At 53.7% G+C, this 17,421-nt stretch overlaps 7 protein-coding genes across 7 annotated transcripts; 3 read left to right on the top strand and 4 right to left on the bottom strand.

The window, feature by feature from the left end:
* Positions 1-1,262: 1,262 nt before the first annotated feature.
* On the bottom strand, positions 1,263-2,762 carry CPAR01_07257 (uncharacterized protein; the record flags this gene model as incomplete). The annotated part of the gene is made up of 1 exon (XM_060491527.1): positions 1,263-2,762. The coding sequence occupies one exon, from the start codon at positions 2,760-2,762 to the stop codon at positions 1,263-1,265; it is 1,500 nt and encodes a 499-aa protein (XP_060350401.1).
* Positions 2,763-3,201: 439 nt separating this feature from the next.
* CPAR01_07256 (uncharacterized protein) lies at positions 3,202-3,378 on the top strand (the record flags this gene model as incomplete). The annotated part of the gene is made up of 1 exon (XM_060491526.1): positions 3,202-3,378. One exon carries the CDS (start codon positions 3,202-3,204, stop codon positions 3,376-3,378), a length of 177 nt encoding a protein of 58 aa, XP_060350400.1.
* A 3,001-nt stretch (positions 3,379-6,379) lies between these two features.
* CPAR01_07255 (uncharacterized protein) lies at positions 6,380-6,559 on the bottom strand (the record flags this gene model as incomplete). The annotated part of the gene is made up of 1 exon (XM_060491525.1): positions 6,380-6,559. The coding sequence occupies one exon, from the start codon at positions 6,557-6,559 to the stop codon at positions 6,380-6,382; it is 180 nt and encodes a 59-aa protein (XP_060350399.1).
* Positions 6,560-9,201: 2,642 nt separating this feature from the next.
* CPAR01_07254 (uncharacterized protein) lies at positions 9,202-9,768 on the top strand (the record flags this gene model as incomplete). The annotated part of the gene is made up of 1 exon (XM_060491524.1): positions 9,202-9,768. One exon carries the CDS (start codon positions 9,202-9,204, stop codon positions 9,766-9,768), a length of 567 nt encoding a protein of 188 aa, XP_060350398.1.
* A 2,023-nt stretch (positions 9,769-11,791) lies between these two features.
* Positions 11,792-12,229, top strand: CPAR01_07253 (uncharacterized protein; the record flags this gene model as incomplete). The annotated part of the gene is made up of 1 exon (XM_060491523.1): positions 11,792-12,229. The coding sequence occupies one exon, from the start codon at positions 11,792-11,794 to the stop codon at positions 12,227-12,229; it is 438 nt and encodes a 145-aa protein (XP_060350397.1).
* A 1,608-nt stretch (positions 12,230-13,837) lies between these two features.
* Positions 13,838-15,355, bottom strand: CPAR01_07252 (protein-tyrosine phosphatase; the record flags this gene model as incomplete). The annotated part of the gene is made up of 1 exon (XM_060491522.1): positions 13,838-15,355. The coding sequence occupies one exon, from the start codon at positions 15,353-15,355 to the stop codon at positions 13,838-13,840; it is 1,518 nt and encodes a 505-aa protein (XP_060350396.1).
* A 1,395-nt stretch (positions 15,356-16,750) lies between these two features.
* Positions 16,751-17,074, bottom strand: CPAR01_07251 (uncharacterized protein; the record flags this gene model as incomplete). The annotated part of the gene is made up of 1 exon (XM_060491521.1): positions 16,751-17,074. The coding sequence occupies one exon, from the start codon at positions 17,072-17,074 to the stop codon at positions 16,751-16,753; it is 324 nt and encodes a 107-aa protein (XP_060350395.1).
* Between the last annotated feature and the right edge of the window lie 347 nt (positions 17,075-17,421).

Below are 17,421 nucleotides of genomic sequence, written 5' to 3'. Positions count from 1 at the left end.
AATTCATGATACCGACACATTGAAAAAGGAAAAAAGTGTTCAAAACTGAACTTGCCCATGTGAACTGTCCCCAGACGAAGAAATCAGAGGGCCGGTCGTTGGTTATTAGTCGGCGGGCGAGCGGTGGGAAACGTCAAACACACACACACACACACACACACCGGGACTTCACTCGGTATCAGCCGAGAACTTCAGGTTTCCTTCAAATCGGATGGCTGGCCGGAACAGAACCTACCTTATCGAAAGGAGGGAGGGGGGGGGGGGAGAGGAGGTTCCACTCGATAAAAGTAACTTGATAGGAACAAAGCATTACATCACATATCACCTTTCCTTCTCGATCTTATTACCGTATCAGTCGGCCTACATGTAGTTTTTTTTGCCCCCCATTATGAATTATGTATAAAGTATACTGCAACTACTTACCTTACTTTGATTGCCGTTATATATTGAAGTCCTCCCTAGAGTTACTGTTCTCATGAAACAGGTCGCAAACCAAGTATGAACAAGGTCAGAATGGATTACGATATCGTCAATAGAGTATGGTAAATTCATCAGGGTGATAGTTCTGAATTTTGCTAAACCCCTTTTCCCAAGTACTTTTCCGGATCCGATAATCCCCATCTATTGATTGGAAATCTTTTCCCTTCTTCCCCTTGTTTGCCGTTTGTCCTTTTCCCATTATCCTTTTTCTTTTCCTTCCCTCTGTTGTCTGTTTTTACCACAGACGTGAGCCTGGAAGCTTCCGTTGTGAAGTCTAATGTCGCTACTCTCGAGGGGAATCTGGGGAAAGGAAGAACATGAAGACAAACCCGTATCATGAAGCCATGGCCAGAAAGTGAAAAAAAAAGTAGGGATCCCAATGTCTATGAAAATCATGCCCAGCCTGCCTGCTTAGTCGTGAAAACCGCTTGAAAAAGGATAAGGAAGCGATGCTGCCGTTCGCTAATGCAAAAAGTCCTAATGCAAATGAGATGCCAACCATCTCATTTGTGGGGTATATCCGTCGTCCCGCTGCAATCACTCTCCCCCCTCCTCTCCTCTCTCTTCGAGTAGTGGGCAAGGTAATTAGAATTATCATTACCCATTACTGCTTTGGTTCTTGCTACCGTGTCTGAGGTCCGGCCTAAGCCCGCCGCATCATAATTGTATGTGATTTGTATGTTGGTATGTTTCGTACGAATCGCGTCTTCTACTGCCCAAGTCAATGACAAAGGCAGCGATTCTGTGTTGTGAACGTATATGTGCTGCAACTGTTACAGCTCCTAAGAGCTCAGCGCAACGCCAAGTTCGAGCATAAGCTTCACAAACTTGGCATGCAGCTCAATAAAGAAGTCGGGCATGCCGACAAGTTCAGCAAGGCCTCGAGCTTTGAGTGAGACACCGCCGGGACCACCGCCCATTCTCCTTGAGAAGCCGCCACCTCCCGTGAGGAAGCTGCTGCCACCACGGTCTTGTCCTTCGCGTTCAGGCTTGATCATCGTCGGATACGAGCTGTGGTGTTGCGGGCCTCCAAGGGGGCTGGCTTCGGCAGCTTTCTCTGCCTCAGCTTCCGCCAACTGCTGAATCCACGAAGCAAGATCACGGAAAGCAGCAGCCATGAAACCAAATGTTTTCATCGCCAGTCTCTCCTTGTGTGTGCTAAGAGCCAGAAATGCATACACACGCTTGTGGCCGCGAGCATGCATATCTGGAATGCGAAAGATGTATGCTGTCGTGTAGCCGTTGACTGGATCGCCGAAGAATATGGGACCACCAGAAGCTGCTGCCCCAGCGCTGTGTGTCGTGACAAAGGCTGGCATGTTGCTTGACTGCGGCGATGCACTAGGGGTTGGGTTTGCCGGGGCGCGGGGTAGTGTCTCCAGTGAAAGGGTTCGCAGACACGAGGATCGCACTATCGAGAAGGAAGCTGGGATGAGAGGTTCGTGGGTCGAGGTGTAGTCGAGGTAATGTGTGTGGCCGACATGCCTGCCCGATGACATGCTCGATCGCGTTGTTGTAGAGCCCGTTGCCCTTCGGTGCATTCGTTCGGGTTGGCTTTCTCCATCTGTGTCACTAGCAGAAGATGCTTGAGAAGTAGGCGGCGATGCCTGTCCGTATACCCTGGCGTAAGGAGCGCGAGTGCGCAATGTGGGACCACGCTCAGCCTTCAAGTCGTTCTTATCCTTGCCGCCCTGTCGTTGCGGCAGCGTCAGCGCGCAATTCTCGCAAGGGCCGGCGCGCTTCGTAACGTAGTCGTCGTAGGTTCGGCGAAAACTCGAATCTCGTCGTGGCTGCTGCTGCTCCGATATCCGGCGGGGGCTTTCGGGTGGGGTCTCGATTGCGGAGGGCGACAGAGGGGAAGCTGGCGAGTTCGTGGTAGAGTTTGCTGAAGAGGCGCGAAGCATGGCGGCGCGCGGGATCTGGTTTTCGGCTTCGGAAGCAGGTAGAGACGAACTGCGGTGCGAGTTGAGGTGCATCTTGCGCAGCGCATCCGACATGGCCACGGTCTGGTTGAGAGAGCCAGCCGGTGCTGGGGCGCTGGTCCGGGGTCGGAGCTGATCTTGATCGGCATAACCACCGGCGCCATCATCGAAGCATGTTGTGCATGGGACTGGCAGGCCCTCGGTGACCATAAGCGGGGTCGGACCATGTTGGTCACAGTAGTGAGCGAGACATAGCTGGAGGCCGGTCATTAGCGACAGCGAATCTGGTGGTTGTTGGTTCATGGTTGCAGGGTGTTCGCGAGGAGTGGCGAAGGTGTGCTCAAACGACGGGACACGCATCGTGAGAGTACAACAGCCTTGAGAGTTGGGTGTGTTTGGCAACAGAGAGATACTCTGCCAAAGGTGGAGGGGGAAGGAATATCAAGCAAGAAGTGTAGCCATGCCAATGCCAGGAAAGACGCGAGGAGGTATAGGAACAGCTTATATCAGCCGTAGAGGTGAGAGAAGACGACAGAATATGAGAGCGAGTCGTGTCAAGCGCCCGAGGGTAGAGTTATACGTGTGAGAGGCAAAGTAGGGCGAGGGTGCATGGAGAGGCCATGGCGGCGCAGTCTCCCTTTCTTATGGGAAGTTCAAAGGGGGTCTGGGTGGTGGTGAATAAGAATTGGGCATTGGAAATGATGGGGGAGGACAAGATGGAGGGGTGGCTAATTAGGGGACGAGTATCCGTACTCCGTAGAGGCGTATGGAGACATGGGAGTAGATAGGATGGGATGAGATGAGTAGAGAAGTTGGGCAAGGTGAGGCCGGTTGCAACAGGCAGGGCCCCGGTCGTGGGGGATGTTATCCTGATTGCCGGTGTCTCGTGTCGGGCTTGTCTGAGTGTCTGGGAGCGACGGGGAAGACGAGGAGGATGGGGATGTGCACTGATATGCGGGAAGCGGTGAGGCGGTGAACGAGCGGCTCTCTCCAATAACATGACGACGGTCGGTCAGGTTTGACGGCCAGGGCCAGCAGGAAATGCTGCAATCCAGATTGGCCGAGGTGTGTGGTCATGGTCCATGGGAAATGGGTAGGCCGGCCCTTTTTTTGGTGGTGGGAAAAGATAAACAGGCAGCGTAACGCAGCAATAAGGGGAGACACTGAGAGAAGACCAACTTACTATGGATGTCATGACGTACTCCCTCTCCCCAGGCCGAATCCGGGTCGTGTTTGTGTTTCGCCAATGAAGAGATGAGCGCAATCAACGCCCAGGCCCAGAAGGGGGGGAAGAGAAAAGAAAGGCTGTGTCGTCTGTTGTAAGAAGTCGTAAGGAACCTCAGCAAGGGTCGGTTGTTGCACTTTGGTCTTCCGTTTGGGGGCGATTTTTTTTTGGTGCCACGCGGGATGGCGGGATCGCAGGCTGAGAGAATGAGAAGTGATTAGAAAGAGGAAGCCTTGAAGACGGCGAGTCGGAGCAGGAAAATGAAAATCAAAGTGATGGCTCTCGAAAAAAAAGTGTATGGATGAGACGGCAATAATAAGTTGCGTGTGTGTGCGCGTACACCTTGTGCCGCCTCTGTATGTGTGTGTGTGTGTGTGTATGCATGTGAGGAAAAAGAATAGCAAGTGAGGAGTGAGTTGAAAGAGTAAACGAGAATGAGTGTGTAAGAGAGACAGAGGCGAGTCCAAAGTGGGTGTGTGAATAAGTGGGTGTGAGAGAGGTGTGTGGTGCGGATGCAGTAGCCACGATCCCCAAGGTAAAGGCAAGTAAGTGCAAGTGCGACTGCGATGAGGTGCCGAGATGAAAAGAGCGAGCGACCACCGGAGGGTAAGGTGCTTACTACGCTTGCTACCTCATACACAGTGGTGGTAAGGTACCTTTATTCACTGGTGAGGATGAGGACGAAGACAACAAGTGATCGATCTGCTTACTCTCCTCTCAAAGAGCTGTTGCTGCGAACGCTAAGAAGACGCAGACCCAGACTAAGGAGCAACGATGGGCGGGGTTCCCGGAAAGCGCAGGTTCGTTGTCGTATGAGAAGGGTGGGAAGTCCCGGCGGGACGCGATGCAGGGCGATTTCGATGCTGATGGACGTGTTAGCGACTTCTGGAGTCTTGCCCGCCGGGCTAGAATGATGGGACGGCTCACAGTTGGTGTGGTTGGTCGTTGGTGATGCCAGCCAGTAAAGCAGCCCAGTCTGAGTCTGAGGTTGGTGGCCAGACTCGATGGGAACCAACGGCGGGACTGACGGGAGATGGTGAACGACGTCTTGAGCTACTGCGTAGTCCCATATGCTAGCAGTGGTACCCCAATATTCCAGAGACGATGGAATCTCGTCACGTCTAATCAACGATGGGGGGTTTGAGAATGGTGGTTGACAATGACACGCACACTAGTAATGACTCAATGCTGAGTGGCTGAATATGGTTTTTGGACACCAGAAAAAGACGAGGACGAGAACCTCAACGGGTCGGCGGCCACGGCAAGCTCAGTCTAGTTATTACCACATCACCTACTTCTTCATTCATCGAGTGGGATGAATGTGGCCCTGTGGAGGGGGGAGGGGGAGAAAAAGTCAAGCGATTCTTCATGTGCGGGGCACGTCAGGGAAAATAAACAACCCCCGTGACATACACAGTACACAATAAGGTAGATGATAGATATTTTCCTACGATTATCGTGGGCTTCATCCACTCAGATGGTCTTCCGTAGTTGATCGGTACCTGGCCTTGGGTCGCTGCCGACAGCTCGGGACTGGGACCTCGGACACAACTGCTATGGGGTACTGGCGACGACCAGGGACTCGAAGACATGGCAACGAGGAAACACCACCATACCATGGACGAGAGACCCCCAGAAGACCAAGACGTGGGACGACCTGGACAATGGGGCCGGGCTGTTGACTCGCTCTAGAACTCGGAAGACCCACCGTGGCCAACGGAATCTCGGCCTATCTAAGCTATTCTTGAGTCTTTTTTGAGTCTTTGACGAATTCCTATGGTTTGCTGTTCATTGTTTCTCACTTTACTTTGTGTGTAATAAGTCTGAGCCGTCTTATCGTCGCGTGCCAGTGGGGGCGGACTCTGAAGCCTTGCTGGGAAATGGGGACGTTTCAATGGAGACAATGAATTCTTCGTATGTAAAGCGTTGCTCTATAGCCGTGCGCTAACATCCAAAAGAGATTCGCGGCGGAGTAGGGGTCGCAGAGGCCAAGGCATGCCGGGAATTGCGAGTGGTTGATTCGTTTCTAGGCATGTCCAGCATGGTTTGACCGCACGTTAGCTGCTGCGGACGCTCATGTAGGTAGATGCGCCGTTGTGGTGCAACTGCTCCGTCAAACGTCTCTGATCCAAAAATGAGAGGGGAGGGGACAAAACTGACTGAGGCATTACACGGGCCGCAAGGTAATGGGGTTGCAGGCGCTAGGGTAGGGTCAAGTTCCGAAAATCGCGATTATGAATCGCAAGGCGGTTTGAGACAGATTACCCGGCCGGTCGTCATGAAAGAAATCCAACAATAACCCCGTCCCCAGTGTACGGATCCCGAGTACCGTACCGGAGTAATTCACGGCGTAGCTATTCGCGAATAAGTCGGGCAAACCTCCCCACGAGCGGCGAGCAATAGTAGGGCAGAGCATACATACATAACAGAGCCAAATAAACTCCGCACGTTCTCCGTTGCGGTCATGGGTGGTTGTAGCCTCGTAGGGAACAGTGCTTTCTCTGCGTCCCGGGTTCCTGAGCAGGTATTCGGGATTCTCGACGTTCCAAGAAATCCCGAGCCCAATATCCCTGACCTGGTTCAGCTTTCTTTTTCCTCTTGTCTCTTGTTGCCCGACCCGACGGTGGGAAACCGGGGTTGTCTTGTTGTTCTCCTCTTCCTTTCTCGACAAAATCGGGGGGGGGGGGAGCCAAAACCCGACGCAACCGCAAGCAGCTGACTGGACTGAGAAGCACCGTAGCAGTCCAGCCTTTCAGTGTCCCCCCTGATCGGAAAGAAGCAGTATCCCTGTCGGCCGGATGTGGATAGCGGACAGGAGGGCTGCAAGCAAAAACCCAGTTGGACCGCGAGTGGCAGGCTTGCTAGGATGTGACTTGGCGCAGTGGAAGGGATTCAAACGAGGGGTAGAATTGTCCACATCTTCCAGAAGCATTCCAGCGGGTGGGCTGGAACTTTCGACTGGGGGCCCAGGGGCGGTGCACGGCCGCGAGTGAGGTGCAAAGCAGTGGTGCAGGACGATGGCACGGGCAACGAAAAAAGGCGGGTTTTCTGGTGACGTTGTCAATTGCGTCCCCATGTAGGCAGGCAGTTGAAAGTTCTCGAGCTTCGGGCAAGGTCCTGGTCTGCTCCACTACAGGGTCGGAATGGCTCGCAGAGTTGTTTTTAAGATGGAGATGGAGGTGAAGGAAAAGTCGATTTGGCTTGGGGTTTGCGGGCGAGGATACCCCGTGGATACTTGGTGATGACGGGACCGAGGACGGCAGTGAGTGAAGTGGATGAAAATAGCTGCTTGGCAAAACGAACGTGAGCTGTATCCGTACACGAGTTGAGGTACGGAGTACGGAGTACCTCCAATAACTTTGGTGTCCTGCTACGGGCATCGGCCGAGTAGTGTACTTCGTAGGCACAGAAAAGGGGGATCGAGGCTTGTGGTGCTTGTTCCGTTTGGGCTCTCGGTGTTTCTGTCGTTTCCTGGTGGACTTTTTCTTTTTCTTCCTTCTTTTTCCCTTTCTGGGTGTTCAGATGCAGGGTACTTGGGCGTCGACCGAGGCAGGCGGCAGGCGTAGGCGCACGCTGAGTTGCTGACCACCCCCAGACAACCTAAGTCACAAAAGTTGCTTCCGGCATATCGTAGGGGTCTTGGTAGATGAACGGGGCAAGTGAGGAGAAGAGAATGGGAGACCTTGTCAAATTCGTCTTGTCGTCGCGATGGAAAATTAGGATCCCATCTCACCCAAAAGGGCTCCTTCCCTCTCGAGTGTCGAGTTTGCGCATCAGTCTGGGGTTTGGTTTCGCACGAGTGAGAGTCGGGAAGGAGGGGATGAGGTAATGCGGGGCTCTTTCTCGTACGGACCTATCTTAAGGTACCTCAGGTCCGTCCGTACCTTGGGTAAGGTACGGGGTGGAGGGAGTTGCGGACTGCGGTCCAGGACCTCGTCACTCGCCCCTTCCGTTCAGCCAGACTTGACAGGTTCAGAGCTCACGTGGAAGGTACAGCTCTGCATCTGCGCATTCCTAGATTCTCAATCTTAACCTGATGGACCCAACTGGGGCCTGCCATTGGACGCCACCGGATCGCCAGCACCGCTTCATCGGTGCAAAGTGCAAGAGCGGTGCCGCGGTGCGAATGCAAACGAGCAGGTGCAGCAAAATTCGGCAGGCGCAGGCGTAATGTAAGGTAGGCACGCAGGGTCCCAGATGTCCGGCTACCTTCCATACCTTACCTTACCTTACTAGGTACTGTACAGGACTTCACCTTGCAGCTCCATTCCATTACACGCTGCACATCTCAGTTATCCAAACTCAAGTGTTTCGGTCACAACTCGCCTCGGGACCGGGAACCGGCCAAGCTTGTCTTGGCCTCTCTGTCTCTCGGTCCATACCTCATCCTGACCCTTGATACATCCACCTTACCCAATGCCAGAGAATGACAGCCAGACTACCTACCTTAGCTACATGTGCCTAAGGTGGTCTAGCACTCGGGTTAGCACTTCCTGATTCCCTTCGACCTACCTTAGCCCTGCTTAGCCCCAAGCTGTCAGTTGTCACTGCTGCCTCTCGACTTGCACGACTGACCGCATCGCCTTGTCATCGTGATCTTAGCTAGGTACCCGTATTTTGGATAAGGGAGGAAACGCAAAGCTGGTCTGCGGCCTGCCATGCAAGTCTTCCTTTCACTCTTCACTTACAAACTTGCAACGCGGCTAGCGCTAACCCTAACCAGCAAAGACCCAACGGGCAGCGTTTGTCTCTCCTGAGTCTCTGCCTGGCTCAATTACGCAGCTCCGGAAACATTACCGGCGGCATTATGTACTAGCGCCCTCTTCCTTGACTCGTTCGACCGCAAAAGGACATTGAGATTTCACGTATCAAAAACACCAGACGAAAACATGTCCGACACACTCATAGTCTACGTACACACTGCGGAAACTCGACAAGATTCCGCCGGGGCCTGCAAACTCAATCCAGCCATCCCAAGTCTTTTCGCCAGCACGGCGGCATAGCGATCCTTTGTGTTTCCACTCATCACGCTCAGATCCGGACCTGTCATTTGATCCCAGTATCAACCCCTGTTTGGCAAATATCCTCTATCATCTTTGGGGTATGAATATAATACCCACGCCAAGCATGTGATTGTTGAACCGGTATCCTGGTCCTTGGTCCCGACTGACTCTGTCTCTCACCGTGCCAAACATGGACCAAGACTTGGGCCACCCATGGGAACAAATGGAAAACTTGTGGTGTCGTTGAGCTTAGGAGAGTAAACGACACATTTTCTACGTATATTGGCAGTCTCCGTCATACCGCATACTGCTACGGCGGTGTAGACGTGCATTGGAGCCTCATTCCCCTCGTCACCGCTTACTTTGGGGCGGGCTTACATGGCAGACAATTTATCAGCTCAGCTGAGCTGCGCCGTCGCTTCGGGCCGGACTCTCTCTGGTCTTTCCAACATCACCATTTCACGGTTCTTCACAAATCACTCTACTACTCCAAATCTTATCCACACGCGACTGCTGGCTATTACCATAGAGACCGCTGCGAAAGCTTAGTAGATTCAGCAACACTCGAGAGATGTACCGTAGGAAGTCTTACGCTAGGTCGGAAAGCAACGCTCAGACTCGACACATGCCTTTCGCAGCTGTCAGTCCACTGCAATTACCTTTCCCCGGATCCCCTTACCTGCGCTGCCGGACAAGTCACAGTTGGACTGCTTATCTCGACTTCATGCTTTCTCTTATCCACAAATCAGAACATCAGACAATTGACAGGAATTGCCCCGACTCGATCTCACCCCAATGTCTCCCTGACATGCTTCTACGCTCCCTCATTACACGTCGTCTCACCGCTCAACTTGACCTCACCTCAACACCACCCATCCAAGACACCTCGCAACCTGCATCACGGATCGTGGCCTCTCTCCTGACGACCGAACACCCCTGCCGTATGGAGCCTTGCCCTCCTCTTGTCCCAATACAGCCTCGCTTCTGGTCCCAACTGCCGCCCGTTGGGCCAACTCATCTCACCCACACCATTCTCAGCCTGCATCCACACACGCACACACACACACACACACACACACACATTCACTCACACACCTCTGCTGTCATGTCCACCGCTCCAATCTTCCGCCGACCTTGATTTTCGCCCTTATAGTTGTCTGGGGGAAGCTTCCGTGGCCCCGCCGCGGCGAGGGCTAAGTTACAAAACCTGCGCGACGCTTAAGCGCTTAGCCTGACTGAGCTCAAGCTGTATGATCCGGCCCTCGCGGAAAGTGTCGTCCGTGATCCGGAATTAAGGACCCAGAAAGACTTATGGTAGGCATCGAAAGACTGCCATTGTCTACACTACCAGGACACTTCAAGCAGGTACAAAATTTGGATACACACGTAAACACTGCTTCAATCGGAATCCGCTCTACTCTCATCTCTCGCTTTGGCCTTTTTTGCGCTCGCCCATCTTCTAGCAGGCCCCAGTCCCTCACGATGATGATTGACTTACAAAAGACTCGCTTTTCAGAGCAGCAGCCGGTAGCGGGACGTAGCGTAAGCCACCACGCATGGCAGCATTTGGGCAGCCCGGGGTCTAGGAGATCGACTCGCTCTCGGTCCTCAACGGGAAAAATGCTCGTTTTGGCCGGTATGGCCGTCCAACCTTGCAGCTCTCAATGCGCCGCTACCATGTGTCAGGCCCACGCTTCGGTGAGCGTACCGGCGCCGTTCTATGCCAGTCATGAGGGAAGGAAAACGCACAGACATCTCTGGATGGCCCATACCACGCTGGAATTGACGGCGCATGCGACTGGACGTCAACCTACACATGACGGTAGCATTCTCTACATCATCATTCCCAGAACTGGTCCTCCAAGGCGTTGCACGCAAGCTGAAGGAAGCTGGCCGACTGTCTTACACATGCGCTGGCTGAACCGCAGCGAGCAAAAGGAAACAGCCGGCTGCCCCCTCCAACTCGTGCTTCCGTGCGCCAGCTGCATATTATTATCTGGGGTTTTCCAAAGGACCACTCATTTGCTGGTTCGTCTCGTCTGCCCACCCCCCTACCGCTGTAACTTGTAACTTGTGATGAGTTGCGCTGCACCTCGCATCAAGTAGCCCGACATGCTCCGTGCTTTCTGCCGTGTAACAACGGCACAGGATGTCACTACAGTATAGCTCATCTTCTTCGAGCCTTTCTCAATATTGGTCACTTCCGAAGGCTGAAGGAACGCGCTAACTTTCACCACCTTTTCGAGAAGAAGCGAGGGTTCCAACGACGGTCACACAACTACCGGGCCAGAGCAGCATGCGCATTTTCTGAAAGTCGCAGTCTTACGCTCTGAGAAACAAGTGGTTTTCTATTCTTTAGTGCCAATAATTGACAGCGGAAAGTCTCAAAGTAATCGATGTTTTCGCAGCCTCCAACAAGCACGGCGGCACGGTCACAACGACACCCTGGAAATACCAAGACAAACCGGCCCTCAATTAGCCGCGCCGGTCCGAAATGCCTCCATCGTCCGCACTCCCGAGGTCCACATCGGACCATCAAGGCATCTTTCATCTCATCTTTTCCATTTGTGTCTATTAAAACCGGCCAAGAGACACCTACAATTGACCACCAGCCGGGGGCTAGAAATGGTCTCCACCAAAGCCAACACACGATGGGGAGGATAATACCCAATGCTCAGTAGAAAGTCTTCGGCGTATGTTCACCGAGCATGTCCACACCAGAGATTGTTTTCTGCTTCATTTCCGGTGACCGGAACGTTGGTTGAAATAAGTCTAGCAAGGGTCTCATCATCCGCCGTTGCAAAAGATAAGGATTCACAATCCCAGCGAGCTGGCTGGGTTCATGGGCCTCGATTTATCCGGCCACTCTTTTCTCTTGGGATTGATCACAAGGAGAAAGTTCGGACCATTGATCATGCTCACTGAAGTTCCCAGACGGCCGAGCATTCGTGTTCTGCCAGCATCCAAACATCAACCGTGGATACTGATTTTTGGCTGATGTTGCTGGCTAGGTACTTCAGTATGCTGTCATGGCGATCCCATGGGCCATTACACTCTGACTGCCAGGCATAGTCTTAATTTCTCCCGTCACCATCACATGGTAGCATGGGGTAAAGATACTGCGCGGCCTCACCCGCCCGCTGAGCGCGCTGTCATCTTTAATGCCTGTACTCTGTACTCCGTATCACACAATACGACGGCAACTTTCGCAGGAGAATGCTGTGGGTTGGGCCACGCTCATCCTTTTTCTTCGCGAAAAACTCCATACAGATACCCCAGAGACGCAGAGACGGCCTCCGCCCCCTCCACCCTCCCTTACCGCTGTGCCGTCCCACGACCCCCAACCCCGGACGCAGGAAAGAGGAGGGCTGCTGACCAACAACCCCGGTTCGAAATCTCACACCGAGACGGGAGTCCCCGGAACCGGTCAGCGCTATGGAGGAAGGATGTCATTCCCGCCCGCTCTCCCTTCCTCCCCATGTGACAGTGACATACCATGTCGAGTTGTCGATGAAGGCGTGAAACGGGCGCAAAGCGCCTCGCTATCGACGCCGGGGACAAGGGGAAACGTGATTTTGGGTTTTGACCGTTCGCAATAGTCGCTTCTTCACTGCCCTTCAGAGGCACAGAGGCGCAGACTGGGGGGGGGGGAGGGGGGCAGGATTTCCATCGCATCCCGAGGTCTCTTGCCGGCCGAGGGTTGGTATGTCTGAAGTCGGTCCGACATCATCATGTTGGCTTCCTCTTCCCTCTCGCCTTCGAGATGTAGCAGCCATGCTAGATGATGTCTTCCTCCATGCCTCGGATTCGGCGACATGGCGACAACCCGCCAACCCGGGGACAAGTTATGTGAATCCGTCGTTGTCGTTACTACTAATCACTCCATCCCCCCAAGCCTGGCCCATCCCATCACATCACATCCATCCATCGCCTCTCTCTTGCGAAAGAAAATGGCCGATTCCGTGGAAATACGAGCTATCATAAATCAGGGAACACCAGAAGCGCCAGGAATCGAAGGCGATAGCGGTCGATCGCCCGCTTTTTTTCGTTGAAGAATTCAATGTCTTCCCCTCCCCCTTTCCCCCTTGCCTCTTTTCTTTGACCCTGTCCCTTCTATCCGGATCCTACCGGCTAGTGAGAATTGCCTTTTTGTGGTTGGTACATAGGATTAGGTGAGGTGAGGTAAGGAACGTAAGGAACCTAAGGAATAATTGGAATGAATGGAACGAAGCGTGGCCCAGTTTGCTAGATTTCAGCTGCAAGCCGGGTAGCATGAGAGGGAAGCCGCTCGAGCTGAATAAACTTGATCCCTTCTCTACTCTAGCTATTGGGGGAAGATGGGCCAAGTTATGTGAGATGATTTCCGGTCGGTTCAAACTACATACAGCACCTTGGGAAGTCAGAATATCAAGGCGCTGACTTAGGTTGAGTGTGTTTTTTTTTTTGGACCGCATTGGGGCCACGGCGTTTGTCCGTCCCATTGTTTGCCTCTACGCATTTGCAGACTATGCTGAGCTTCATTGGAACAAACGCGCGATAATAGTAAAAGCAGTCCAGTTGAAAAAGGGGGAAAAGCTAACCTAACTTTGTTGGGAACATTATCAGCGCAACCTCTGCACACACTTTCGCAACAGACTGCGTTCTCATGGTGATGCTCCTTTTTCGTGCTCTTGTAGAGGAAGGGTATATATGTACTTCATAGGTAGCCATCTGGTCCGCTCTAAGCGGACGGGGGGCTCACGTAAAACGCAACTACTCCTATGATATCTCTTTCCTTCTCGTCACGAAAATAACATCATAACTCAAAGTCCTTCCTGGACTCTCTTCTGCCCTCGAGGCTTCGTCGACCTTGAGCCGTTGGTTATGACCCGGAATCATTGAACCTCCCTCATCGCCTCAGAATACTCCTACAATATCCATCACCGGGCCATATACGCTTGCTTCCTCCTGCTCAGTCAATGCTGGCCCCCCCTTTCCCCCTTTCTCCCAAATCATAACGCCTGGTAATGCTGTTGCTTGCTTTGGTATACAAGTTATCGAAATTACACATGCTATGCCGCCACAGTCTGCCGATTAAATCATAATTGTTTATGTCCTTTCAACCTTTCCATAAGAAGAAAAAAAGGGGTATCTCCGTGCTTCATCCCCGGCCGTTAATCCAGTGGTCTTCCTCTTCCGTCAAGTGAAGTAAACCCGGCATGCGTCACTCAATCGGTCGACGAGTCCTCAACCTCCAGCCTCTTAGCTGCGGGTTCGCTGTCCCCGTCACTGTCCTCGACATCGTACTTTTCCTGCCACAGTTTGCGCAGCACCTGGTACAGGAACAAGTACTGCGACTCAGCCTGGACCATGCTGCGGCGCTGCTCGCGGAGGGCATCGACGGTCGCAAAAATAAGGTCGTCGCCCTCGCCGGCACCATCGTAATCGTCAAGCGCGCCCTCGTCGAGCTCGCGCATCAAGTGCTCCAGAGTGATGAAAGTGCCTGTTCGTCCTACACCCGCGCTGCAGTGGATGATGCGCGGGTTCTCCGAGGTCGTGTTGTACTCGCGCGACAGACGCATGAGCGTGAAGAAACTGGACAAGTCGTCGACGGCGGGGACGCCAAAGTCGGGCCATTTGGTGTAGAGTAGGTGCCAGACTATGCGGTCCTCTTCCTCGTCGCCTACGCGCAGCAGGAGCTTGCGCACCTCAATGGCGCCGTTCTCGAGGGACAGGAGAGAGTCAAAGGTCAGCGTAGCGCTCCAGCCATCGCTCCAGCCGTCCATCTCGTTGATGACCCAGGGTTCGTGCTCTTCGTCCATTGGCAGGTAAGGGTAGCATTTCACCTGGTTGTTCTCGTAGAAGCTGGTAAGCTGTACGATGACGACGGGATCTGTGAGTTGCTCCGCAATCATGCGCCAGACAAAGTCTAGGGAGTTCTCTGTCGGACCCTGCATCGCAATGTAGCGCAAGGGAGGGAGCTGCTTATTCGAGGAAGAGAGGGATATCGTCGAGGCGTTGACGTAGTCGAGCTCTTCTGCAGGCACGCGCAGTTTTATGCGGTTGTGGTTCCAGGGCTTGATGTTGAAGTAACGATCTTGCGGGCCTCTGCGCATGTCAACCTGCTTGTAAGAGCCCCATTTCGTGGTCTCGTCAGCATCGGGAGCCATGCCGGCAGCCAGACGGATGCGTTCCTGCCATACTAGCTCCTGGAACTTATTGTCTAAATCTGCAGGGATCCCAGCAGTTAGTTCCCGACCGGCGCCTCCCAGTCTGCGACGAGACGGAGGTTTCGTACCTGGTACGGAAAGGTTCAAGAAGGCCGGTATTCTCGGCTTGGGCCTGAAGCTTTCGTGGCTGCTCTTCCCGGACGAGGCTGAGTCGTCTTTGCTGCCAGCGCCAACACCACCACCACTGCCATCCTTATCTTTTGGCCTCGGGGACGAGGTGATGCCGTCGTGGGAGACGATCGCGGGGGGCGGCGACTGCGGCAGGGAGGCCGGAGGAGGGGATCGTAAGCGCTTGCCGGAGCTGCGCAGGTGCAGACCGCGGAAAGCGGACTTGCGCAGGCCGGGCTTGGTCGGGGTCGGGGACCGGCCGCCAGTGACGGTGACGGTTGTGGAAGGATATATTTGCTGAGGCGGCTGTTGTTCGTCGATGCCGTTTCGGGACGGAGAGGTCTTTACGTCTGTGGTGGAGATTGTCGGGATCTTTGGTTTTCTGCGAAACTTGGGGAGGTGGTCCATTTTGAACCCAGCTACCGTAGTACGAGACGTGGCGAAGGAGCGTCGGGTGAAGCGAAGTGGACGAGTCGGATGGAGCGGTGGGAAAGCGACGAGACGCAAGACAACGAGAAGGGAATACGTTTGCTCAACAGTGAGGCTGACGAGCGTGAAGTTGTGGTTTTGCAGCGGCTGGCTGGGGGCGTGGCGCGAAGGGTTCGGGTTGGTTATGTACTATGGCCGTGAGCCTGTGAGGTAGGCAGGAATGTCGTCAGGGTTTTTTTGGCAGGCAGGGCGCGGGCGAAGGGCGGCACACGGCGGGCACCCTACAGGAAGGTCTTTCTTTTTTTGGAATTCGGGGGCGGCCCAGCAGGTCGGGCAGCTGCAGCAAGTACTCCGTGAGGTACCTTAACGAGCAACAAGCAAGCGGCCCAGCAGCAGCTTTAAGCGCGGGTTGGGGTAAGACGGTCGGAGTATTAACGGGAATTCCGTCCTTCTTGTTGGTTGGCTTGTGTCGTCTAAAAGGGGATGGACGTGTGTGCGTGTGTGTGCGTGTGTGTTTATGCACGTGTGAGAGAGTAATAGTCAGAGAGACTGAGTGAGAGCGTGAGAAAGGGGTGGCTGAAGGATGAAGTTTTGTTGTGAGGAAGAGTCATGCGTTGGGCGTCGTGATAATTAAACAGCAAGTACGGAGTATGGAGCTAAAGAAGAAGAAGAAGAAGAGTGGTCCGTAGTAATAATAAAGTAGTAGTGGTGGGTGGTGGTAAGGAGAGAACGGAACGGAACGAAACTAAAGATGAAAAGTGTCGTTCCTGGCGATCTAAAGTGGTCGCATGGATGGACCTCTGAGGGGGAGTGGGAAAGTTCGTGCGTCACGAGTCCGAGTTTGGTTGTGTGGTTGTGTCACTCGGGAGGCACGTGCCGAAGGATGCCCGTCAGGAGATGCCAGATGGGCAGGAATGCAGGGTAGCGTGGTCTTTTGTTGCTGTTATGGGTGACCAAAGTGTAGTAGTGCTGCGCGGATAGTAGTATCTCTTGAAAAGACTTGAGAGACGAGAAAGAAGGAAAGGAAGATAAAGAGAAGAGAGATACAGAGCAGTAGATGGAAACAAGAGAACCCGTTACCCGAGGAGGGCTCGGAAGAGGAAATTGCCACGATGAGAAGAAGGTAGAAATTTTGATTGTAATAATAAAAAAGGCGGGTATCCGTTCGGATTACGGGTACTCAAACGAAGATGCTCTCTTCCTCCCTCTCTCTCTTTATTTCTCCCCTTGTCGGTTCCCCGGGAACTGGGAGCGAACCTAGTCCAAGTGTCCCACCCCACGGCGGAACGCGAATTAGCAACCTGGGAGCGGCAGACGGCTAAGGCTAGCAGCTAAGCAGAGTAGCAGAGAAGTGGGAGACGATGGGAAGAGGTGTCAACATGAGGCGTACATACAGGCTCGCAAACACACCGTCCTTGACAGAAAGAATAGGAGGTCGCGGTAAGACGGTCCAGATGTTGGGTGATTCCCTGGAGTCCTCCTGCGTAAGGAAAAAGAAAGAAAGGTAGGTAAAAGTCCACTCCCCCAGTTGTAACGCTCTGTTTCCGCGCCGAAGGAAGGCAACCGACGGGGGGAGGACATCGATTGGGCGAGAAGAATCGAAGCCGAATCAGCGTTCCATGGATCAAAGGTCGAACCGGCGATGCAAAGTCGCCATTGTGACAGGGGGTGGCAGCAGAGCAGGGGGATGAACGACATCTGGATCGAACATTGGAACGTTTGCCCATGTTCTGCAATCTCGGGCAGTGCAGCCAGTGCACGGCTCCTTGGTCCGCCGAATCCTCGGGAGGCCAATGAATTCTAACGGATACGTACCTACCTTACAGGCTATACTGAGGTAGTCTTTCTGGAAGGCGGGGGGGGGGGTCCCCTTGCCCCTGCCCCTTCCGCCTGCGAAAGTACACTGCTGTGTAAATGGAAAGAGAGACCTGGGAAGGGCCCACTGTTTTCTTTTGCCTTAGCCTCCCGCCCTGCCGCCGCGTCCCGAGGAACTGGAAGCACCGCTGCACTGCGTGCCTGCCTGCCCGCTGTTGAGGCTGCTGCCA

This window comes from Colletotrichum paranaense (assembly GCF_030867605.1).
Source record: "Colletotrichum paranaense strain IMI 384185 chromosome Unknown Scaffold_5.1, whole genome shotgun sequence".
Taxonomy (NCBI): Eukaryota; Fungi; Ascomycota; class Sordariomycetes; order Glomerellales; family Glomerellaceae; genus Colletotrichum; species Colletotrichum paranaense.
This window is presented reverse-complemented; position numbering and strand designations above follow the sequence as displayed.